This window comes from Polypterus senegalus, chromosome 1 (genome assembly GCF_016835505.1).
Source record: "Polypterus senegalus isolate Bchr_013 chromosome 1, ASM1683550v1, whole genome shotgun sequence".
In the NCBI taxonomy this organism is placed as follows: domain Eukaryota; kingdom Metazoa; phylum Chordata; class Cladistia; order Polypteriformes; family Polypteridae; genus Polypterus; species Polypterus senegalus.
Genome location: NC_053154.1, coordinates 156,356,414 through 156,383,656, shown reverse-complemented (window position 1 = coordinate 156,383,656; position 27,243 = coordinate 156,356,414). Strand labels below are relative to the sequence as shown.

Here is a 27,243-nt window from a genome sequence, read left to right as displayed (position 1 = left end):
TCATCTTATTGCAACAAACAGATATTGAGTTAAAATAACAAGAGTCAACTAATTATTTGAGTTCATTTTTTGTATTAAGAGAACCTTTTTCATAAGTACTATCTGTTTATAAAGCAGCTGTGTAAAATAGAAAGAAAAACTGTGCAGCTGTAATTGTTAGAATGCAAAATATATTAGGCAGGTGAAAGCAAAACCAAAATGCAGAATGTGGTCAGGGCTTCTGATAAAATGCAAGGTAGTCACAGGCTTGTAAGATTTTCTGTGATAATCTGCCCTTCAGCCCTGTGACATTTCTGTCTTCCATGCTGCCAGGTATGCTGTAGCAGCAATGTTTAGTAAAAAGCTTGAATTGTTAAATTTCATCTTTGGTTCCAGAAAACCTGCTTATGTTTTTGTGCTGACAACACAAACTGTCATTTGAGCACCAGAGTTAGTTTTCCAGTTGATCTTGTGAGTGTCCATTGCACATTACCTATTGTACCTTGGTGCCTTCACGCATTCCTTCTTATAGGGTATGGAAGGCAGATCAGTAGGGTTTTTTTTTTTTTGTCTCTATTGGCTTTTCAATATGAACATTCCTTGTGACTGTTTCAAACAGATCTTCAGCATTAAAAGTTTGCATAACAACAGTCACTGATAAACCTATTAACATTGATTGGGCTTTTTAGTTCAATTAACTGTTCTTAGTGCACTTGTATTAACAAACACTTAGCACACACTTACAAAATCTATGTAATTAAAACTCAAAATATCATGTTGCAAAAAAATAAATCCATCAAAATATCAAGGCATATGTAAATATATGTACAGACATACTTGTGTCTCTAGACTTTTTTCAATAAATTAGGATTTGATTCTATTATGTTAATAGCAGCTGACATAAGACAAGAGAAAAACAAACTTACAGTCTATAACAATTCTATCAGCCTTTGGCTAAATAATATACTCACTCTAAGGCCTTGTTTCACTGTCAAAAGGGTCAATCTAATGTTAATGTTACTCATACCAAATGCCACCAGATTAAAAATAAAAAGAAAATTAGGGAGTGGTCTCCCCTAGACTTTCTCATATATTCAGATATGGGATGGATATTTAAGGAGTAAACTGCAAGACAATGATTGTATTTTGTATATTATGTTTATTAAAGAACCATCAACAACAAACCAAATTAATAATATATTGAATAATTATTATAAAAGTAAAAGTAAAGACTCTGCAGCTGTGTGTGTGTCTCAGGTCAAGTACCACTTCCAGTTAGTGGAAAGGGCCAAAATTGACAGAAATCTACATTTTGTATCTAATATTTATATGCAAAATTTGTTTGAAGTAAAAGTGAACTCAAGTTATCATGTTTACACACACGCACACGCACACACACACACAGACATTATTCTGAAAATGGTATTTTCGGATTCTGGGAGGTCTAAAACGTTGAGAGTCATCAAAATCTCAAAATGGAATTTTTTGAGGATTCCAATACTTTCCCTATACTTCATATACGAGAAAGTAAAAAAATAAAGACTTGATAAAAATGACTAAGCATGTCAAAGTTTAATATGACCAACAAAAATCTCTTTTACTTTTCACAGTGTTGTATAAAATACCAACAGCCATACTTGAGTAAAATTAGAGATATATTTTTGTATCATATTACAAGTCAATTTAGTCTTTACCTATTTTATATACAGTTAAAGTTCTTAAACACTAAAAGAAAATGTAGTCTAGCTTCTTTCTGTGTATCAGTCATATTACAATCGCTAAAGTATGAACCAAGTAAAGCAGCTGCAACTTGAAACAGTGACATTAATTGTGAGCGGACATCTAATTTTTTCTTAATTCAGTAAGGTAGTTACTAATAGGAGGGGCATAAATGCTTCCCCCACATTAACAAGGAGCTAATCCGTTTGTATATATACTAAAAAAAACTTTTTAAAATTAATTTTTGGAACATAAACACATAGTTTCACATTTTTAATTTTTTCAGACCCCAAATCCATTTTTGTGCAAATTGCAATGAGCTACATTAAAACTGACAGAATTAGTTTAATAATATAAGTCATCAAAACAAACCCTAATAAGGCTTTTACCTTCACTAAATGTTTAATAAAGTACTTTACATAGACTAATCACTTTTACACTTATTCCACATTCAATGGAATGGCTTTTTGCCTTTCTTTTTTTTGGTGGAAGGGATGGGGTTATCAACTAATTCATTATTGGTTTTAGAGAGGAGAAACTCTGTATATCTGAGATGACATGAGCAACACTTGTGACAAGGTCAGCAAACCACAGCATATGAACACACAAGTACAACCTCACTGCAGGGCAGAGTCTGATGCGGCATCATCTTTTGTGGAATTAACTAAAACTGGGATCATGCATCACCATATCCAGCCTTGTCTCAAACATTCAGCCCACCTTGTTCTGGGGCTTGGAGTGAGGAAGACTGGGTGTTAGTCCCAGTGGAATGCATTTGAAGATCATCCCAGATTCTTCATATACATGGATTTTAATAATGGGAAAGTTTTAAATAATTAACTGAGTAGAATACATTTTTGTCGCCATTCTGTTTTCTGGCTTAAAATTATAGTAACAAATTTGTCTGGGGACGGCACGGTGGTGCAGTGGGTAGCGCTGCTGCCTGCAGTTAGGAGACCCGGGTTCGCTTCCCGGGTCCTCCCTGTGTGGGGTTTGCATGTTCTCCCCGTGTCTGCATGGGTTTCCTCTGGGTGCTCCGGTTTCCTTCCACAGTCCAAAGACATGCAGGTTAGGTGCATTGGCGATCCTAAATTGTCCCTAATGTGTGCTTAGTGTGTGTGTGTGTGTGTGTGCACACCCTGCGTTGGGCTGGCACCCTGCCTGGGGTTTGTTTCCTGCCTTGCACCCTATGTTGGCTGGGACTGGCTCCAGCAGACCCCTGTGACCCTGTAGTTAGGATATAGCAGGTTGGATAATAGCTGGATGGACGGAATTTGTCTAGCAAAATATATTAGAGTAAAAATGGCAGTTTGTTTAAAACAAAAATATAGTGAACTGAAAGTAAAAAATTTTAAGCACAGGTAAAATAGAAATATACTCAAAACATACTCATTTACAGTAACAAGATGTTTGTGCTTTGTTATTATACATCACTGACTTTTAAAATAATGCAATAAAATAAACATAATTTAATACAAAATATATCCAAGTGCCCATTGTAAAAGTATTCATAGACAAGTGAACCTAGGTGAGTTTTGACTCATTATACTGAATGTCAGCCTAAAACACCAAAACAGTACACCAAAGTTTTTTTTAACCTTGTTCATTGTATGTTAGTTTTAGGAGAATGACACATTACAACCTACATTTCTGTAGATTATAAGTCTATTGTTGAGAAAAATGGATCAGTTATGGTGTAAAAAGACTTTAACAAACCTTGACTATAGTTTGGTCTAAATAAGACTTGTAAACTACCAGTTATAACATTATAAAATGTTGCTGCCTACAGTGCTTCTGTTAATATCTGCACTATCACAAACCTTTACAACCCCTATTTCAAAATCTTATTGTGATTTTAATCTCCAGTTTTCAAGGATTTATAATTTTACGTCTTAAGTTTTTGATTATTTATGCAGTTACCTCTAAAAACATGTTTTGGGAGTGAGAATAGACATTTGTGCATCCAGCGAGACCCTTTGTGGTTCTTTCCTTCAGTTGCCTGCATTTATTAACTTTGTCTTAACAAGAGAGTTTAGACTCACTTGCTTTATCTCGAGAACAGAGGAATCCCATCTGTGAATTTTTCATTATTTTCAGTGGAAATGCCTGCTTGTCTCAGGAACATGTATGTAGCTAAAATCAGTGGATGAAAGCTTGTGTACTTATGTCCAAAAGTACATTGAGAGGATTTCACATTGCTAAATTTAAAAAAAAAAAAACAAAAACATTTTATTTAAGAGGTGATAAGTAGTACTGCACAAGCCTGATATCACATGCACATGGGGTTATTAGGTGACAGCACTGGGTTTTCTAATAGTTTACTGCATTGTTTGTGCATCTAAGTAGCTAGAAAGTTGTATAAAATAAACAGCACACTAATATAAAAATACCAGTGTCATTCAGCTTCCCCCACATTTCCAGCACTTGCTTGTTATTGAATGAATGGATGTCATTGGGAAATCATCTATCCAATTTATTTTCGCATGCAAGCAAGTATGTGTACCCTTAAATATATCTTAGTGTATGAAACAACACAAGGACTGCGTAAACTACAAACCAAAACACTAGTATTAACTATCTCAATTAAATATGCAACACCATAAAACAGTGCAAAGAATAATCAAAGAATACAACACTGTATGTACACCTGACCATTACACCAACAGGGACTTTAATGACATTGCATTCAAATACATAGACTTTAATATGGAGTTGATCCCCCCTTTGCAGCTATAACAACTTACACTCTTCTTGGAAGGCTTTCCACAAGATTTTGGAGTGTTTCTGTGAGAATTTGTGCCCATTCATTCTGTAGAGCATTTATGAGGTGAAGCACTGATACTGGATGAGAAGGCCTGGCTCGCAATCTCTGTTCTAGTTCATCCCAAAGACATTTAATGGGGTTGAGGTTAAGGCTCTGTACGGGCCAGTCAGATTCTTCCACACCAAATGTATCCACCCATGTCTTTATGGACTTTGTGCACTGGGGCATAGTCATGCTAGAATAGCAAATGGACTTGTCCAAACTCTTTCCACAAAATTGGAAGCATAGCATTGTTGAAAATGACTTGGTATGATGAAGTATTAAGATTGCCCTTCACTGGAAGTAAGAGGCTGAGCCCAAACCCTGAAAAACAGCCCCATTTCATTTTGCCTCCTCCAGCAAACTTCACAGTTGGCACAATGCAGTCAGGCAGGTGACATTCTCCCGGCATCAGCCAAACCCAGACTTGTCTATCTGACTGCCAAACAGAGAAGCATGATTCGTCACTCCATAGAAAACATTTCCACCACTCCATCTGGCACTTGGCATTGGACTTGGTGATGTGAGGCATACATGCAGCTGCTCAGCCATGGAAATTTATTCCATGAAGTGCCCTACACAGTTTTTATGTTTACATTAATGCCAGTGGAAGTTTGGAACTCTTCATCTATGGAATCAGCAGAGTGTTGGAAACTTTTACGCACAAGGCACCTTAGCAGTCATTGACTCTGCTCTTTGACTTTACGTGGTCTTCCTCTTTGTGGATGAGTTGCTGTTGTTGTTCCAATTTCCAATAATACCACTTACAGTTGACTGTGGAATATTCCAGCACGAAAGAAATTTCAAGAACCGCCTTATTGCAAAGGTGGCATCCTATCAGAGTACCACGCTTGAAATCACCGTGTTCTTCAGAATTACTCATTTTGAATCACACATGTTTGTAAATGGAGAATGCATGGGTAGATGCTTGATTGTATTCACCTGTGGCAATGGGTCAGATTGAAACACCTGAATTTAATAATTAAGAGGTGTGTTCCAATACTTTGGTCCATATAGTGTAGATACAGGATAGTCTGAATTTGGAAGTTATTGAAGATCTGGAAAGACAGTGAAGTATCTGTTGTAAAGGCAAGCCCCTTTAAATTTCTGACATCATCAGTGCCATTGAAAGAAGAGTAATATGGCCAGTTAGTCCTTTGGTTTGAGCTTAAATTCTTCTTTGATTTAATGGCTTTTTACTTTATTACTTTCATAAGCTGTTTGACTATGATTATGAAGTTTTCTTTTGGTTTCTGTATCTCCATTTCTAAGTTCAGCCTTGATTTTTTTTTTTTTGGCCATGTCTATTTAGACCACTCTGGAGGAGTAAAGCTTTCTTAACTCACTGCCAATTACCTATAGCCAGGAAGTTATTTGATGTGGAGGAGTCAGTGAAATGACAAAGATGAATACTAATAGTGAAGGACACTGCTTTTCTAGTGTATAGGTTTCCAATCTACTGCTAAGCCAGTACAAAAGCATGAATTTCAATGTCATGTATTTAGTGCAGAAATAGCAGGTGTAATACTGATTTTTAGAAAAGTAAAGTCTTTTTAATCTTTATCAGAATGTTAGAATTTAATAAAGTTAACACTCAAGCTTATGGTGTTCCTAAGAGACAGAGTGCACCATAAGCTGAATTGGTTTCCAATACTGGTAATTTAAGAGTGTTGGCAGTAGTATATGTCTCATAGGTGTAGCTATTCTACATTAACCTCATGTTTATTTACTTTGCTATCTTCAAATCAAAAACAATATATCAGTATATTTAGTAGAAGCCTAATTTTTCATAACTATGGTAATGTGACAGAGGAATATTGTCCTGTTTGAGAAAATTGTTACCCTTAAATTGATCTCTAGTATTATTTGTACCTTTTTAGTTTTCCTTAGGCTGTGCTGTAATAAATGACATTTCTACATGGATAAGAAACAAGACACAAAGAACTGCCTTGCAAAATGGTTGCAAATGTGTTGGGCATCTATCAGCTTTTTTAGTGTCTTCAAAAATTATAAATGTAAATTAATCCTGTTGAACTTACCTGTTGAAAAGCAACCCAAGATGTTCTTTTAATGTACAATCACTGCTAGGCATACATTTGAAAACATATTGCACACATTGTTAAATATCAATGAGCAAACATAGCCCTCAGTAGTAAAAGGGCTTTTAAATAGAAAAGCCAATGTGTTTACTCAAAGAATTACATGCTCAATAGCACACTATAGAGGAAGCAGCTGAAGCTTTTCTTAATGACTTCCTTTTAGTAGATTCATTCAATTGCTAAAACCTGTTTCCATGTGAGATTTTCTTTCTCTAAATGAAAATCAAAATATGTCAATTAGGTATAATGTTTTTATAAAATACATCCAGAATTTGTAGAATTATTGTTCTAGTTATTGTGAGTAATATTCACCATAAGTTACAATGCACTCACTTTGAACACTTCACATTAACTATTTCAGTTCAATGTACTGTATTTGATCCCCATTTATTATCATCTGTTTAATATGTATTCTATTAAATATTTAGCTGGGTATTAGATTACATATTTATTTACTTAATAATTAATTTGTCTTTGCTATTTATGTGTGATGAAATATTAAATATTCTAAAATGTGATATATAACAAATGTGAAATATTAAGCATTGTAATCTATTCTGGTGACATCTGTAATCCCATTGACTGCCAGAACAAATGGGGATGAACTCAATCTCAGTCACTGATAGATACAGCATTTGGTTACAAGGTTCACTGGCCAAGAAGAACTCATTAGACACGTGTGGGGGAGAGATACATAATTAACAGCCACGCATTTCATGTTGGTAATTCTGTTTAAAAAAAAAAATGTCTTAAAACTTGAAATATGGAATGCTTCCTGAACAGTTTCTGGTCAATTCAAATAAATAAATAATAATAATAAAAAAATGCCAAGCTACGTGGCTTTAAGTGGGATTCAGTATTACCCTGCATGTCTTTTAATGTGCAAGAACAGAGCTTCTGTAGACTTCAATCTGTACAGTTAATGCCATTCACTAGTATTAGACAGTAAGACATGCTGATCACAGCTTATCAGTACTTTTGCTTTCCTGACCATAATGAGGGCAAGAACACTCAACTTATTTTTTTCAGTTTATTGAAGTTGGCAAATTATTGACTCTAGCAAGACGGTAGATAGATAGATAGATAGATAGATAGATAGATAGATAGATAGATAGATAGATACTTTATTAATCCCAAACTCACATAAAAATAGACAAGTCTCAGCGTGTAAAAATCCATGTCCAGAAAAAGTTAGAAAGATAAAGTCGTACACGGAGCTGCTGGAAAGGCTGCCACTCACGGTGGCGCCTACCACTATGTATGAAGGGAGTTATTGTCTGTTTTCTGTATTAGTTTAACATGAAAGACAGTTGCTAAAACATTAACTGTGAAAAAAGAAAAAATATAAAATTTAAAATGACTGAAGAGAAGAAATACCCATACTGCACACTTAATTAGACACAAAGTAATCTCAGAATGATGTGTAGTTGTCTCTTCCTATTCCTACACATGCAAAACAAAGCCAAACAATCCTACCTTTTCTCTGCTCTCGACACTATTTTGTCTGTACTTTTACCTGTCAGCAAGCCTTAGCCACACCTGCCTTCCTGTTCTAAACCCCCTGAATTCTGAGAAAAATATCTGTTTTTACGGTATTCTCAAGGGGAAATTGCTGATTCCTCGAAGACCATTGTCTCTGTCTTATATATAATGGGCCTGAGCCCTAAAGACTTTTTGACCATTTAAATGAAATTTGTTAGTGGAGAAGTATATTTTAATTTGAGCTTTGTTCCACAGTATTCATTTTATAGACACTATTTTACTGTACTGATAAACATGTACCTGACATATTACATTTGAAATGTTAGCTTAAATTTTTGAATATTATATTAAAAATTAAATATGCCTGCCACACAAATGATCTTTTAGTCATGTATACTGTGTTCTTTACTTTAGAAGTGTTTCTGTCTTGAATTCTATACTTCCTAGCACTGCAGAAGCTAGTAAGTCAGAGCCATACGATAATCAAGGGGTAACCCATTATAAACAACAGAGCTCAAAGTCTGCATTATCAGGGTGGTAGACTTTATCTCAGAGGAACATTTGTTTGCAACAGGAAGGCATAAAACATTACACAGATACAAGGAAATAAGCCAAGGGACAACATATGACGGTCATTGTTATAATCAGTACACACATCCACATGATTTCTTCAAATAACAATAATTAACTTTAATAGTACCCAGTAATAATTCAGAATTTTAACAGAATACCCACAACTACTAGATTGCAAAATACTTGCAGATTTGAGGATGAAAAAGATCTTAAACCCATTCTTCTTATCCCTTGGGGTGTTATAGTAAGGGCTGGGACTCGTGTGTATGTTCTCTTTTAAAAATATGAAATGGGAGAAAGGAAAATGAGGGAAGACAACAATAATTTAAATGACAAAAACGCAGGACGTGCGAGTACAATGGATGTCTATCTTTTTTCATTTTTTAGGATAACCAGGTGAACCCAATCCTACTGCCTTTATTGTAGAAGGCCTGAGTGTAACTATTGCTAAGTCAAGCATGCTATGCATCAGCGACGCAGAGAGAATTCTCTGCTATCCCTATTCTCAGTTTACTACACATTACACACCTTTTTTCTGCTTGTGCATTTTTATGGACTGAAACCATGTATAGCAGCAGAGTTTGTTTTTGCTGGACTTTCATTTAATCTTTGTATTGTTTGCTGGCTGGATGGTAAGTATTCTCAGGGTAACAATTTAATGTGTTTTTTTTTTAACAGATTTTTGTATTTGTTTAATTCATTAATACATTTTTTCATTTCACTTACCTTTTTATTTACTTATTCTTTCTTTTCAGGTATTGCTGTGTTTGAAGCCAGTAGAGAAGTAGTGTTGATCTCCTGTTATTTCAGTTATTTTTGCTGCTGCTGTAGGGGTGGCAGATTATAATCATTTCACCTGCTCCTTGGTTTATTCTTTGGAGAGCATTGCAGTCATTTAGCGTGATATTTAAGAAGGTGCCATGTCAGTGAGTACTCTATGAAGGCACTGTTTTACCCATCCTGCCTCCTTTTGGGATACTCCATACTTTACCTCTGATAATTATTTTGCAACTTGACTAAATGCACACAATTTGTATTCAGTACCTAAAATTTACATGCTTATAAAACCACAGTATCTTTCTGTTAATGTGTCTGCAATCAGTATACTGCATTTCATTCTTTTCATAGGAAGCTTGATTAACAAAACAACACCATTTATTTAAAACACCTAGGGGGTACTTTTTGTACTCGTTTAGCCGGATGTAATTGTTGATGATTTGGTATGATCCTGGATCTGTCGGTTTTTTGAAACTCTTGCTGGATGTGTTGTCATAGCAGTAAATCTAAATCCTCAAACCTGCTCGGAGCAGGTTTGTTCTATGTAAACAAGGATTAGCTCACACACTTAATTAGTGTCCGTGTGTGGAATTCATTCAGTCATAGATTCACCGTTCATGAATGAGCGACCAATTGCTATCGGTACGCAAATTATAAGAAGAGAATTTCATATAGAGAGGGTTTTGCACGATCAGCAAGACCCTTTATTGTTCCCAGATGAAATTCTTTTCGGAAGATACCGCTTTAGCCGACGGGGAATATTGTACCTCAAAGATTTATTAGCGCCTTATATTTGAAGTCAAACTAGGTGAAGTCGGGCTCTCACAACAACACAGACAGTATGCATTGCTTTGAGGATTCTTGCAAGCGGCACTTTTTTTATATACTGTAGTCGATGCAGAACATCTTTCTAAAAGTGCAGTTTACCAGGCAATTCATTAAGTCTGTTTGGCTCTGAAATATTTCCTCCGGGTTTTCATAGTGTTTCCTGGACACCTGCGTGTACAGACAATAAAAGAGGCATTTCATGCCATTGCAGGTACACAGGCAAAAACACCCACAGTTCCATAAAGAATCTCACAATCAGCCTAACATTCTCATTACCCAGGATTTCCAAATTTGATTGGGGAACATGGGACTGATCAGAGTGGAGTTTGATCAAATATTATTTGGAAAATGCACCTCTCCTCCTGATGAATAATCAGACACAGTGTCTTCATCAAATATTTGACCTTCGTCAATATCTCGTTGGTCAGACACAGGTTCTAGGGATATGACATTCCCTGCAACTGACCCAACAAAAAAAAAAAAAAGAGGTCTATATGGAACATACCTATGGCACACATTGAGGACAAATATATGCAAAGATCATCCTTTACCTGAAATGAAGTGACCACTGCATCCTGCCACTGGTTCTGAGGAGGAGCTTCCCCCTGGAATGCCCTCAGAAACAGGGCGATGGGCATTTTGCTAGACAGCCAACTCTTCTGCAGGGGTTAGGTCTGGACTGTGTGGACCTCCACCTGTTTTTTGCTTGTCTGCCATCTTATTAGCTTTAAAATTAATGTTTTTATATTATATATGATTCTTTATGTCAACCATTCTTTAATTATATACCAATATTTACCAGTTTGAAGTATATTCTTGTACTTTACTTTAACCTGTTCCCATGTTCTCCTTGTGCTCACATTTGATCTGGAATTATGACATTTTAAATAATAATTAATCTAACACATAGGAAATGAAACACTGCATTCAGTAAGTACAATGTACACTACTTAGCGTTTAATTTGTCGGCCACTTTTTGCCATCTGTCTTTTCTGGTTTGGGCTGCTTTTGCAGTGTTACCCCTTGTGCATATTAAGTCTTGAAATTCTTCATATCTTTTGAATAAAAGGTCCTGCTCCGCTTGTATGAAGAAAAAAAAATGTGCCCGTTCTTTCGTCACTTTGTTGCAACCTGTCAAAGACTTGCTGATCATGTTTTCTAGATTCAATATATATGGGCTTTTCAATCAGCGCAGGCGCATGCAATCATCTCGGATGATTAGATCCAGCTAGACTAATCTACTACACGGCTGCGTTTGAAAAACCGACTTTCCCCGATGAGTCTCACCAACATTAACTCATCCAAGATGATGCATCTGATCTCGGATGATTTAAGTGAGTAAGAATGCAAACATATCTTCTTTTCAAAGGAGCGCCGTCAGGAGCAGAGAATGTCAGAGAGAGAGAGCAAGCGTGACAGAAAAGCAAACATTTAAAAATTCAATACGTGCTGTTGGGCTTTTAAGTATGCACACCGCGATAAAGCAGCCGCAAAGAAGGGAGCAATGTGAAGGTAGCCTTTCAGCATTTTTTAGAGTAGCGTCCGTATCTTCTAGGCAAACAGCCTCTGTGCAAACAGCCCCTCTGCTCACACCCCCTCCCTCAAGAGCAGAGAACGTCAGAGAGAGTGAGAGACCGAGAAAAGCAAACAATCAAGCACTGCTCCGGAAGCACATCGCATATCATTGAGGAGTTTTATTTAATACGTAATACATGCTCTGATTGGGTAGCTTCTAAGCCATCCTCCAATAGCGTCCCTTGTATGAAAATCAACTGGGCAAACAAACTGAGGAAGCATGTACCATAAATTAAAAGACCCATTGTCCGCAGAAATCTGCGAACCAGCAAAAATCTGTGATATATATTTAGATATGCTTACATTTAAAATCTGCGATAGAGTGAAGCCGCAAAAGTCGAAGCGTGATATAGCGAGGGATCACTGTATATCAGTTTTGAAAACTGAAACTTTTAAATATTAGGGTTCGCTTTATAACTTTTGAATTTTAACTATTTACAACAGATGTAAGAAAAGATTAAGTTGGGCTCTAATTCAAAACTGCTAGAGAGGTATTCGTTATTTAAGTCAACTAGCAGATGAAATAATACAAACAAAAACACCGGAGTTAGCTTCTGCCAAAGCTCAATTTTTAACATTCAGTCAAGACAGCTTAGTATGCAGCAATGAATAACTTCACAAAAATGCTAAACATTCACTCTAGGAAAATGAGGAAAAAAATATGAGACATCTACACCAATATTATGAAATTTTATATTGGAAAAATGTTTTTTTTCCACTAATTCCTTTGTTTTATCCAATATTAAAAACACTGCCTTTGTTGCACCTTAAAAAGTATGAAATGAAGATAGGGCAATGACTGTGTATGCCTAACAGTGAGACAAATATTCCACATCATTATCCAAACCATTAATTTTAGTTTCTTGTCACTTTCCTTTTGGGATCACAGTAGGTAGAATTAGCTCTCTCTTTTTCACCACAGCCTGTAGACGTTTGTAAAAGTACTACCACTGCACTGAATTAATGGTCAGTCTAATGATCACCTACCCTCACTTGTGAACAAAACACTACGAGACTCTTCCTCTTTTCCCTAGCACAACTATGATCTCAGATTTGGTGGTGTTAATTCTTATGCTTACTACATCCCCAACAGCTCAAACTGTTCCATTGCATGCCAGAGTATGAGGCCAATAGGACAGCATAATTTTCAAGTAGAATAAATGCAGTTCTTAGAGACCCAAACTGGCTACTCTCCAAAATTTGTTTGCACCGTATTCTGTCAATGAAATTCATGAAAGAAAAGAAAAGAAAACAAAAACAAAATACACCCTTGGTGGCATCTAACATTCTTATTAAACAGACTTGGCTTACATGGTAAAATTAAATTCCTACTTCCGTGTCTTATCAGTATGCAACATATTGCCACTACATGGTCATAAACCTCTTCCAAGTTCAAAATGCATATGGAGACCGCTCTGGTAAACCTATCAAATATCTCTGAAAAGCAAAAAGCTGGTTCACTGCTCCATGGCCCGATTGAATCCACAATGCAAAGACACTGTTCCCAGCCTTCCATTGAATACTGAAGAGTTGAAAATGAAAATATTCTGAGGAAAAATAAAACATTTCTTTTAGTATTTGTAATTGGATCTAATCCACTCCACGACCTGCAACTACAAACCTATTTTATCAGTGCAGCAGTTTCAGTCACTGAGATGGACCCAATCACAATCAATACTTCTAGCACTGCAATGTAATAGAATGTATCCAACAAGTTTAGAAGTTCCTTACACCCATCGTTGGTATCTGCCAGTTGATGTCAGTATTTCCCCCACCCTTACTAAGAGCACCTTGGGCAATGTCTCACCTACACGGCAGGAGACTTTGAATGGTTTACCAGAGCAGAAAGTCATCCTGTATGGCATCACCAGACTGTACCCACACAAGAGCTTTGCTTCAGCCACTATATCAACCACCAACTTTTTGGCCTGCTGGCACCTTTTTCTCAGATCTGGAGTTGTTACAACTAAAATTGCACAGAGGATCTGTTTCTTCAACTGGTGTACACCAACTAATCCTGACGTTGACACCATGACAGGCATCAACAACCTTTTTGCCATAGCTACATGTAAATGTCTCCATCAATGAAGTTTTGAACAGAATATATTTTTAATGAGGTGCAAAAGGAACTGTTCCATATTTGTGTTGAACACATATACAGTCATATGAAAAAGTTTGAAACCCCTTTCAGCCTGTATAATAATTTACTCTACTTTTAACAAAAAGATAACTGGTATATCTTTCATTTCCTAGGAACATCTGAGTACTGGGGTGTTTTCCGAACAAAGATTTTTAGTGAAGCAGTATTTAGTTGTATGAAATTAAATAAAATTTGTAAAACTGGCTGTGCAAAACTTTGGGTACCCTTGTAATTTTGCTGATTTGAATGCATGTAACTGCTCAATACTGATTACTTGCAACACCAAATTGGTTGGATTAGCTCATTAAGCCTTGAACTTCATAGACAGGTGTGTCCAATCATGAGAAAATGTATTTAAGGTGGTCAATTGAAAGTTTTGTTTCCCTTTGATTCTCCTGTAAGAGTGACAGCATGGGATCCTCAAAGCAACTCTCAAAAGATCTGAAAACAAAGATTGTTCAGTATCATGGTTTAGGGGAAGGCTACAAAAAGCTATCTCAGAGGTGTAAACTGTCAGTTTCAACTGTAAAGAATGTAATCAGGAAATGGAAGGCCACAGGCACAGTTTGCTGTTAAACCCAGGACTGGCAAGCCAAGAAAAATACAGGAGATGCATATGCGCATTATTGTTAGAATGGTTACAGACAATCCACAGATCACCTCCAAATACCTGCAAAAACATCTTGCTACAGATGGTGTATCTGTGCATCATTCTACAATTCAGTGCAATTTGCACAAAGAACATCTGTATGGCAGGGTGATTTGAAAGAAGCCCTTTCTGCACTCTCGCCACAAACAGAATCGCTTGTTGCATGCAAATGCTCATTTAGGCAAGCCAGATTCATATTGGAATAAAGTGCTTTGGACTGATGAGACAAAAATTGAGCAATTTGGTCATAAGAAAGAACACTTTGCAAGGCGGAAGAAGAACACTGCATTCCTAGAAAAACACCTGCTACCTACTGTCAAATTTGGTAGAGGTTCCATCATGCTGTGGGGCTGTGTGGTTAGTTCAGGGATTGGGGCCCTTGTTAAAGTCGAGAGTTGGATGAATTCAACCCAATATCAGCAAATTCCAAACATAAGTCACAAAGTTGAAACTAGTTGATATTCCAACAAGACAATGACCCAAAACACAGTTTGAAATCTACAAAGGCATTTATGCAGAGGGAGAAGTACAATGTTGTGGAATGTGCTGTCAAAGTCCCCTGACTTGAATATCATCGAAAATCTATGGGATGCTTTGAATCAGGCTGTCCATGCTCGGCAGATGTCAAATTTAACTGAACTGGAGAGATTTTGTATGGAAGAATGGTCAAAAATTTGCAAAAGGAGGCTCAACTAAGTATTGATGTAATATCTCTGTTGGGGTGCCCAAATTTATGCACCTGTCTAATTTTGTTATGATGCATATTGCATATTTTCTGTTAATCCAATAAACTTCATTTCACTGCTGAAATGCTACTGTTTCCATAAGGCAGGTCATATATTAAAAGGAAGTTGCTACGTTGAAAGCTCAGCCAATGATAAACAATAATCAAAAAAAATTAAGAGGGGTTCCCAAACATTTCCATATGACTGTATCTGCTGTTCATTCCTTACACATCCTAACTACACATACCCAAGTCTTCCCAAAATTCAGTAATTAACTATAAACTCGGTTTTTGAACCAGGTTGCTTCATAATTTCCAAAATGAGCATTTAAGTCTTCCAGTAGGACTTTAGAGTCATTGGGTTGTTTCCTTTTGAACACCAAATCCAATGTGTATATGGAAGCTAAATGATGTGAATGATTGTTTGATATATACAGTATTTAAAGTTTTCTCATATGTAACTCAAAGTCACATCGAGGTGCCCATTTTGCACACCAGTAAACAATGGAGGCTTGTATATATCAGTTCAATTAGAACATTCATAAGGGTCACTTATGGACTGTTCTTTGTCTGGCTGCTTCCCCTACATAACTTTTCTATTTGTAACTCTAACAAGAGTGCTTGTATTCTGTCAGTAGTTCTTTCCCATCATAGTAAGTTATCAATCCCACAGGGAAGGGTTTATTTTGTATATAAATGAAAGGGCTCTTAATATCAAGCCTTTAGGTTACAGTCTATATAATAAAAGAGTAAATAAGTGGAATATATGCAAAGAAGAACAGATGCAAAATGCAGCCATCTGGTAACAATGCTTCATAAATAACTCAAAATGTTGTTATAAATAGTTTTAGACAAATACCTTAGTAATCAAGCAAGCAGCTGTTATTAAAAAATTAATATTACTTCTATTTTTCTTTTAAGTGATTTTACTGTCATTCTTTCAGGTCATTCATTTTAAAATCTACCTTATCCAAATTCAGGGTCATCGGAGGATAAAAACATTTCCACCATGCTTTAAGGAAATATTTTCTATAATTAAAAAAAGTGCCATGAAAATCTACATGTACTTTTTCCCCAAAGTGCATACTTTGCTGTTTCACTTTTATGTTATGTCAAAACTTAAGTTATGTTTATTTCATAATGGAAACTGTAAAACACGATAGGAGTGCTTCTGATTTTGTTTTTCCACTGCCTTTGAACTTATATGATAAAGTAAATCCTAGAATAAGGTATGAATTTTGAAAATCGAACTCTATTCTGACAGTTCTAGTCATGAACTCAGCTGTGTGCAAGAGCTATTGGTAGCAGATAAGGGGATTATACAATTGGTTCCATCACCTGCGGTGAGCATAGGCTTGAAGGTAAGAGGGAGCAGGGATTTTCTACATGGCAGTTAGTTTATATAACCAGGTAAGCACCAATGTGTTTATTGTATTCAATGAGAAACTTCTTGAGATGAAACCTAGAAACTACAAGTTTTTAAATTCCTAATAATATGGTTTGTCATCCGCATGAAGCTTTTAAGTTGGGTAGCACTGAGGCAAATAGTGCACAGATTTAAGTGTTTTAAAATAAATTCATATTCCTTTTAAAATCACGTGTGTTTTTTTTTTGGTAACAGTTGATGCAATGTAAAGGCATATAATAAACAGTAGTTCAACACACACAGTATATTTACTGTTGATTTAACAGTAATATGTAAAATGTCAGATTTGTGAGTATAGGATCATAGAGTCTGGCATTTTCCTCTGAAGGCTCCAGTTAAAACATAGTTTTATATCAGATGCTGGCTATTGTAAGAGCCAGTCTTAGAATTTTTAATATTGATGTTAAAATACACGAGTGATTGCTTAATTTGTTTAGAATGCTAGTTTCTCTTAACTAGTGTATGTAGATAATGGGCAGTTCTGTTTAACCCCTGAGGCCGACTTGTAATGGAACTGATCAACTTTATCTGAACTCCAGTAATAGAATTTTAGTCAGTCTTTAGTTATCTGGAAACATAACTGTTTGCCTTATTTTCTGGGGAGGAACAATGACATACAGTTTTCTAAATGTTCAAGTATCACATCTGCAAATTCAAGATATGTACATTTGACATGTTATATAGAGAGCTTTTAAGAGCAACTCAGAGACATAAGATATACAACACTTGAATAGTAACATCTTATATAAGAACTCTTCTATTCAATTTTTCTCTTTATTTTTGTATAAACTGTTTTGCTTTGAACTTTTACTAAAACTTTTAAAACAAAGTTACTTGAAATGTGGAAATATCTGCATACATGTCAACAAGTCACACTCAATGCCTAAACACCATTCAAAAGCAGAATTTTTTACACCAGACAAATGCAGCCATAGCTATGTATGTCCCTTTAAAGGACTATTATCTCACCTAGAGTTGGTTTTTGTTTTTTTTAAGTATTACTGTTGAAATAACCCATATATCCTAAAAACTCAAGTTTCCTAAACCAAATATACCATTCAATGAATGACAGAGTACATATCATATGCTCCAGATAAAAGTTTGGTACTGTAATAAAATATGCAGCATTGCTACCTCACAGTGCTTGAGCCCAAGTGTCAGTCTGAAGCTACAGTGTGTATTCTCCTCACTGTGACTCTTAGTTTTGCTATGGATTATTTTAGAAGTATTCCTTAGAGATTTCCACAGTATATGTGTTGTTTAATCAAGTGGTATCTCTAAATAACTCAGATGTAGCCAACAATCATCAAGTCTACCAAAGAATGATTCAATGTATGGTTCATTTTTCTGACGTCAAAAAACAATCTAATTAACAATATACTGTCATGATTCAGCCCCCTGAGTTGCACAAATTAAATAGCTCTTTTTAAAGGGGCATTTTCTTCTTGATGTAGTCGAAACAGATTTAGAAGTTTTCAGCAACAAAGTAAACAGAAGGAAAACTTTACTATTCAATAAAATGTAACTGTTAATAAAACTGAAAAGCATATTCAATGACTTCTATAGCACGTTTAATTAGAAATAGCTATAATTAGAAATTTGACTTGTGAAAGTTAGAATTTTAGTGTGTCTGAGTTAAATATTAAAAATGTAACTGAATATGTCAAGGTTACATTTTGACCAGTAAGTAGAAATCAGTTGGAAGAGTCTGTCAGTTTCCTCTAGTCAATATAATAATCTGACTACCATATATACTCATGGATAAGTTCTCCCACAGATAAGTCGGGGGTTGATTTAACTGTATAAGTTCCGGTATTTTTTAATGTTGGTCGTAAAGTCAAATGCAGAAAACTCACGCTATTGATCCAAGAGATTATGATATACTAACGGCCATCTAAACGAGTAACCACGGAGTGCGCTGCCTTTTTTTTTTCTGTGTATTGTGCCTACATGACCTCACAGTAATATTCAAATATTCTGAAGCCACATTTGCACTGTTTTGTGATTTTTGTTTTTGATTTTTTTTTGTATCTCACACCGTCATACACCTTTATCGTAAGAGCATCCCTTATCTACGGTGGAGCGTTTGATCAGAAGAAATCTTGAAACTGGTTTTAATTTAAAAGTTCTTGGCCTGGTGAAAGAAATTGGTAACTACGCTGCTGCAACAAAATTCGATGTGTCTGAGAAACTAGTGCGAGATTGGAGGAGGCAAGAAGATGTATAAAAAAAAAAAAAATTGTCGCATTTCTGAATGGGCGTATAAGTCGGGGTCTGATTTTATGATCGATTTTTTTGGGTTTCAAGACCCGACTTATACGCGAGTATATACAGTAGTAAAAATGTAACAATATTTTCTAACCTACTTCAATACAATTTAGGTTTGCTTTAGCCTATCCATTCTATTATGAAGCCCTGTCATGCACACATTCACACAGAGCTAATTCATTGTTGTCAATTTACTTAATTCACCCATCTTTGGGGATCTGAATCCAGGATAAGATATTTCTAATTTGAATTTTAACTGGTGAAAATGTACTTGTAAATGTCTAAAATTTGAATTAGTACAAAACATTAAATGTTAAAACCTCCTGCCGTAAATTTCAAGTACTCAAACTATAATTACATCTCAAATTGAAAACTGTAAATAAGGTAATGGAAAATGTTCCTCACTTGTATATGTCTCAATGTACATAGTAGTAGTAGTACTGTATCCTAAGTATGTAGGGTTTTCATATCAAAAAATATTTTAGATTCAGTTAGGCAAAGGAATGCTTTAAATGTTAAAATGATGTGCCATATTAATATGCATCTTTAATGGTGCAGGGGAAAACAGCGATAGTTAATGCATAAGTGGCTATAGAGGAGAAAAATCACTTAAAGGCTTACAAGCCTCTAAAAGAGAGAGGAGGAACTACTGCAGTCACAGTTTAACTACATAAACGAACATTCTGAAATCTCATTAGTCAGCTTCAGAGTCATGGGCCCCTAAAATCTAAAACAGAGGCATAAGGTGCAAGGCAGGAAACACACCTAGACAGGTCATAATAGAAGTGCAAACATTTAAACAGACATACTGCCACTCAGATACTTCACTTAACCTAGGGTATCTTTTAGTGAGTGGGAGGAAAACAAGAGTGCCTGATTCCAAGATACAACAGCTTAATGGTTAAAAGCAGCTGCCTAAGAAGAATCTGAGCAACATTGTCTGATAACACTGAGAGAGCTATATTACTTCGGTTTTGTTGATGCACCCTTATGTTGGTGTGTCTTTGTGGTGCCACCTATCTAACTGATCTACCTCTATAAGGAAATTTTTCACAAACTATTTTGTCAGTAATATATGTAGCTCATTCAACCTATTGCAATCGTTTATATAGTACAGTGTTTGTATAATATATACTTTATAAATATAATATGTATGGTAAGTAAAGCAATTAAAATGTAATTTCAAGGTTCCCCATGGATGTTTATCTTATAATTATGCCATCATCTAGTGTAATGGAAAATATTTTTTTCTAAGATGGGGTTTAGTACCAATAATGATGAGGTTAGTCTTGTTCTAGCTTGGTAATCCACCGTTTTATTTTGCTAAGACAAGTCATTATCTTACATTTGTCTTGATAAACACCTGTTTTTACCACAGAAATAAACCTGGCTCTCATCCATATTAAAACCAAGCTCAAACCTATAAATCATATAGATAAAGAGGAATCAAGTAGGTACAGAAAAGAAGTGAGCCAGGGACACATCATTGAAATCCTTGTGTGACTGATGCTGAGCTCTTAGACCTGACATTGGTGCAATTGTCAAAGCCTTGCTTGTCACACAAGTAAAAAAAATACTATCAGAGATACCCAGAAATGCCCACCATTCTGTACAGTAAAATGTTTTTATTAGATGTATCAATGCTATGCTGACAGTAAATAGGATTCAGCCGGTAATGACTTCAGTTGTCTGTTGCCTGCTTTGGGCAGTAAGTTTTCACAGCTGTTTAGCACCCTCAGGCTAGACTGAATTGTTTCTGTCAGTGTATTAGAAGGTAAATGATTTTGATGCTGCAACAAACTTGACAACTTTAGAAAGGAAAGGTAAGCAGCAAACTGTTAAGACAGCCCTGGTCAAAACAAGAGTTTTTAAATTTAGGATTATATTAACAGTTTTAAATTCTGCTATCATAGAGCCAACATCTAGTTATGTATTTACTACTTGTGACAGCTTAGGAATATTATGCCAGTGCATGATTTGGTAAGTACTAAAGACATGGGGGATCCATTTTGCAAGTGTTAGACCTCATTTTACATATCAAGTCATTGATGGCTGAAGATAAAATTAGGGCTGTATTGTTGAAGGAATTAATGGGAGTTGAAAAACATTAAGGAATATATTTAGACAGAGAACAAAACTGAATGGAGTTGTTCAACGTTTTGATTATTTCACTGAAAACATCATTTATCCACTTTCTTCACTGGAAACTGGTAGAGTGAGTATTGCTGTAAAATAATAGAGATTCTCATCATTCCATGGCTACTCTAAATTACGCTGTCAATTTTCAAGTCATGATGTTGAAGGAAGGGAAAACTTTTACTGTCTGTTAGTTTTATTAGTTTTGTTCAATGTATTTTATATTATGTTGCTTAATTCTATGTACCTTGTTATGTGCATGTATGTAACACTAAAAGAAATTCCTAGGAACTATGTTGCCTGGCAGCAAAGTTCAAGTTCAAAGTTAATGTGCATTCTTCTGTACAATTATTAAAGGTTTTATAGCTCTCTAATAATCAGAGTAATCCACAGAACACACAGTGCAGTCTGTTTTCTGCCACCGCCTCCCAAGACTTAGTCCGCATGCTTTTTCATAGATCACAACCCACAGCTACACCACCGCCTCAGACCTTCAGTACAGTAAGGCCAGGTTGCAATGGAAAGGAGGAAAAAAGAGAATCCGGTTTTAGATTTGGGAGAAAGTAAACTGCTTGATGCCTGAGATCTTTTGGAATGTCAAATTATTTCTTACTGAATGTATTGTAAAGTAATCTAGTACTAACTACAACCATGCAGTGTTTGGTAGTACATTTTCAACAAAAAATAAATGTTATTGTTAGCAATTAACATGAATTTTCTTTTTTATTAATCTTTAAAGTTAAAAATACAGCATGTGCTATACTATCTTAAATAACAAAATAAATACAGAACAGCCAGATTATTTGTGAATCCTGCCTGTGCTTGAGCAGTTGGTGTAATTAAGAGAGTATCAATTTAAACACTTTTAAAGGTTACAAAAATATTGTGATATCCAGCAGTAAAGTGTGTGTTAACCATTAAATACCAAAGCAAAGCTGAGAATCAGGACATCACACTCAGTACAGTGGCAGAACAATTATTTTTTAAATGCACGAAACAGAAACTTATTATGTAACATTAAAAAAAAAAAAGTTATATGGAAATCATCTTGTTAACTGGAGAATTAACTTGACAGATGTTTAGTAAGGTTACCATTTACCATATGCTTAGTCCAAGATCTATTTTGCCTCCATAGTTCCCCAATCAATGACATAATCAGGAATGAAAACCTCTAGGTCTATTTGGATAAAATGACAATTAAGAATGTAAGAGATGTGGAAAAGCAATCTCTAGTTCCTTTGGGATTTCTGTCCACGTTAGGTTTGATTGTTATTCTTCGATTACCAAATGGCCAAATCTGACACTCTTTGTGTCATGCTTAATGTGGTGTGCTTAGCATGGGGTAGTTGGTAACTGATCACAAGCTGCTTTTTTTAAAATATGTAAAGCAAACAAACAGACTTGGATCCCATAATTAATGTACTTTCAAGATCTGGACCCCCAATTGATGGAATAAATTAATGGCCATTGATCTGCACTCTTGACCCATATTGTTTAATATACCACATCTGCTTGACGTGTTTGACATGTGCAATAACCAACAGCTCAGTTTAAATTTGTCATGGCATCCCTGTTCTTTTATGAATATGCTCTTTTTTCTAATAGGACTTTTAATAGCTATTATATCCCACAATTCCATTCAGCCTTTGATTTTTTCCCTTTCCTTGTCATTAAAATAGTATCTTTCTGTCTGTACATTACTTATTCCAGCACAGGCACAACTAAGTTTGTCAGAGGCAGCTTTTTAAATCAGAAACCTCCTTATTTGCTTTGCAAAGCATGTTTTGAGAGGAGATACAGTATTATGTTATGAATGGCACTATATAAAAAATTGATTGAGATATATACAGTATATATATTAACACACAGTACATTTGTGTATGCATCTGTGTGCGTTTGTGCGTATATTATTCTTATCTAACCTTATTTGAGTTTTCTTTTCTTATAGCTTCCTCTTTGACATCTTGTAAAGCACTTTGAGCTACATTCTTTGAATGAAAATGTACTATATAAATGTTGTTATACGAATAGGGCATCACAGTGGTTCAGCTATAGTCATACTGCCTCACAGTAAGGAGAGTGGGGTTTGCATCCTAGGTGGAGTTTGCATGTTGTTCCGGTGTCCATGTGGGTTTCCTCTGGGTGTCTCGGATTACACCCATGGTCCAAAGACATATGGTTTAGGTGAATTAGCCCTAGTAGGTGTGTGTTTACCCAGTGGTGGTCTGTCACCCTTTTCAGGTGGTGTTCCTGCCTTGTGCTGTATTGTTATGGTTTCAGGGATAGGCTCAGCTGCCTTGTGACCTTAACCTGGATAAATGGGATAGGAAGATGGATATAAAGTATGTTTATCTGTAGTACAAAGCAAATAAAATACAGTATTTTCCTTATGTGTATGTATATATAATGTTAGTGTTATTGAATGGTTTATAATAATAGGCCAGGGATGAATTATATTATATGAATTATATTTTAGCCTTTCCTTTTTCTCTGTTATTAAATATTTTAATGATAAATGATTATCCCTGATGTGCCATACAATGTCAAAAGCAAATTCAAAAGAAAGACAAAATATAGTAGGTGTGAATTTCATGAAATATTCTTAAGGGACATTTTAATTGATAGTAGGATACCTGGCAGAAGTACATGAAGAAGTTGTTGAACGAGGAGAGCAAATAGGATAATGATGTTCATTTTGATAAAGCAACAGGATTGAGCTGCAAGTTTTGCAAACAGGAGGTGTCAAAAGTGCAAAAAAAATTAAGATAGGTAAAGCAACAAGCCAAGCTTGAGTGGTGTCAGAAATGTTTAAGGTAATTGAATGTCCTGGAGGTGAATTGTTGACATCTTGTACAACATGTTTGTTTGTTTGTTTGCAGTGAGGATTCCTGAAAACAGTAAAAGGAATGTGTTTATTTCCAATATACAGAGTTAAGGGTCATCCAAGGGTGAACTCAATCAACTCAGTTAAAGATGTAGTGGTTTTAAATGAGACATGCAGAATGCTGAAGTAGTAAATATACAATGCATCCGGAAAGTATTCACAGCGCATCACTTTTTCCACAATGAGCACAGTGGCCTCCATCATTCATAAGTGGAAGAAGTTCAAAACCACCAGGACTCTTCGTAGAGCTGGCCGGCCATCTAAACTGAGCGATCGGGGGAGGTGTCCAAGAACCCGATGGTCACTCTGTCAGAGCTCCAGAGGTCCTCTGTGGACAGAGGAGAACCTTCCAGAAGGATAACCATCTCTGCAGCAATCCACCAATCAGGCCTGTATGGTAGAGTCGCCAGACGGAAGCCACTCCTTAGTAAAAGGCACATGGTAGCCCGCCTGGAGTTTGCCAAAAAGCACCTGAAGGAAACAAAATTCTCTGGTCTGATGAGACAAAGATTGAACTCTTTGGTGTGAATGCCAGGCGTCACGTTTGGAGGAAACCAGGCACCGGTCATCACCAGGCCAATACCATCCCTACAGTGAAGCATGGTGGTGGCAGCATCATGCTCTAGGGATGTTTTTCAGCGGCAGGAACTGGGAGACTAGTCAGGATAAAGGGAAAGATAACTGCAGCAATGTACAGAGACATCCTGGATGAAAACCTTCTCCAGAGCGCTCTTGACCTCAGACTGGGGCGACGGTTCATCTTTCAGCAGGACAACGACCCCAAGCACACAGCCAAGATATCAAAGGAGTGGCTTCAGGACAACTCTGTGAATGTCCTTGAGTGGCCCAGCCAGAACCCAGACTTGAATCCGATTGAACATCTCTGGAGAGATCTTAAAATGGCTGTGCACCGATGCTTCCCATCCAACCTGATGGAGCTTGAGAGGTGCTGCAAAGAGGAATGGGTGAAACTGGCCAAGGATAAGTGTTCCAAGCTTGTGGCATCATATTCAAAAAGACTTGAAGCTGTAATTGCTGCCAAAGGTGCATCGACAAAGTATTGAGCAAAGGCTGTGAATACTTATGTACATGTGATTTCTCAGTTTTTTTTTTATTAATAAATTTGCAAAAACCTAAAGTAAACTTTTTTCACATTGTCATTATGGGGTGTTGTGTGTAGAATTTTGAGGAAAAAAATGAATTTAATCCATTTTTGTATAAGGTTGTAACATAACAAAATATGGAAAAAGTGATGCGCTGTGAATACTTTCCTGAAGCACTTTAGATATAGGCAATGGAGTTCCTTGATTACTTGATAGTGTAGATAATCGGTGTTGTGCTGAGAAGAAATAAATTAAGATGGGTTTGGGCCTGTGGACTGAAATGCAGTAGATGATTGGGTGAAGAGGTGCTCCAAGATAGAGGTGGAGGAGATTTTGTGTGAGGTGGTGTTTGATTGTATGGAAAGAATGAGTGTATGGCAAGGTCATCAGAGAGTTGAATAAATAGATTTGGATGCAATTGGCTAACCTAAGTAAACCAAAACAATTGCTACTAAACTGATTATAGTGAAGTATAAATTTTGACTAAATTAAAAGTGATAGATAAAATAAATTTAAAAATCACTCTTGTTAAACTTATTGTATGTTAATTACATTATAGCAATATAGATCCATGATGAATCCTAATTTTTTTCAAAAAACTTGCTCTATTTTCTTATTTTAAAATGTTTCTGTTCATAATGTGCTGATGAGATGAAAAAACTTGAGGATTGCTTACTGTAATTATATTGTATTTCATACCTGCATTTTTATATCTTGTTACTGAACAGAAACGTTAGCAAATCAGTAATATGTTTTTACCTGGATCAAACTAATAGTTTAACATTTTATATTTTGTCTTTATGCTGACAGGCATTGTGGATATATCAAAGCTAAGCAAGATCCAGATGAAGAAAAAATGCAGTTTCAACATGGAAGAGGTAAAAGCTACTAAGACTAGAAAAATACCAATTATTTATGGAAGATAATGTAATTAAGTTAGAATTTCAGTAACTTTTAAGAATAGTCATAATTCATATTTGTCTCAAGGCACTGTCATAACTTTGAACACACATATTATAGAAATCAGTCTGTCTTATACATATCTTAATGAGATTTTGTGGGACTTTCTGGCCTTCAAGAAGTTGCATGAAGGACACTAATAAGATAGCAACATGATGGGATTAGGTGTTGTCACACATCAAGCCTCGAGGACAAAGACACCACCATACTGGCATTAGGCAAAGTATTTCACTTATCTTTATGGAAATGCAAGTGCTATTAATTTGCTAAATGAACCAGAAGTTAGTCTGGAAGGAAGCCTATAATTAGACTGACTGTAAAGAGAGTGAAGCTAGGGAGGCAAAATATGAGACTGTGCAGCCAGTCTAATAGATAGGGTAGTTGGGCAGTGTGACCCATTAAGGTCAGCTGAAGACTGAGAGGTACCGGACAAAAGAAGGTGCTAAATGGAATTGAAGCATTGTGTCCCTGAAGGAAACGGAAGGCATCCCTAACCTTGGTGGTGATTCAAGGTCTTAACTACAAATAACCCTATGATGAGGACTAAAGCTGATTCATAGAAGTCTGAGTGTAGAGTTGGGAAGGGGAATGAATTGAACATTCAACTGGTGGGAGGAGGAATGGCTGAGGATTAAAGAGAGGTAAAGGTTAAAATATAGATTAATATTGGTATCAGCTCAAACTGTTTTTTATTAGCAATTAAAAATTTGCTGGGTCTGTGTCTGTTGGTTGCCCATAATGACTAATGACTTCTGAAATGAGCCATCACCACATTCGGTGTTCCATGGAGAATCCTGTTGTAATGAATTCCAATAGCATTTCATAGCAGATTAAACTTTAAAACAAAGTGCCCTGAGCATGGGAAAGGTGCTATATAAATAAAATGTTGTTATTGCTATTCTCCACAACAAAGAAATTAAAAGGCCAAGTTAGTCTGTGTAAGATCATGTGCAGTATTTTATAAAATTGAGGTTAAAGTTCATATTGATTACATGCCTTGGCACACACACACACACACACACACAACCTGTGATGCAAGGCATCATCCTTATAAACTTTAGGGTCTGTCCTTTTTACTAAATGATCTGTGTAATATAGTGAGGTGCATAACACATTTA

General features: G+C 35.9%; 1 protein-coding gene across 1 annotated transcript in view; it reads left to right on the top strand.

Annotated features, from left to right (window-relative positions):
• Positions 1 to 27,243, top strand: part of LOC120533809 (ephrin type-A receptor 3-like) — a 486,863-nt gene that overhangs the window by 301,553 nt on the left and 158,067 nt on the right. The window contains exon 9 of the mRNA XM_039760793.1: positions 25,976 to 26,043. Coding sequence (XP_039616727.1) covers positions 25,976 to 26,043 — 68 coding nt within the window. The remainder of the gene's footprint in view (positions 1 to 25,975; positions 26,044 to 27,243) is intronic.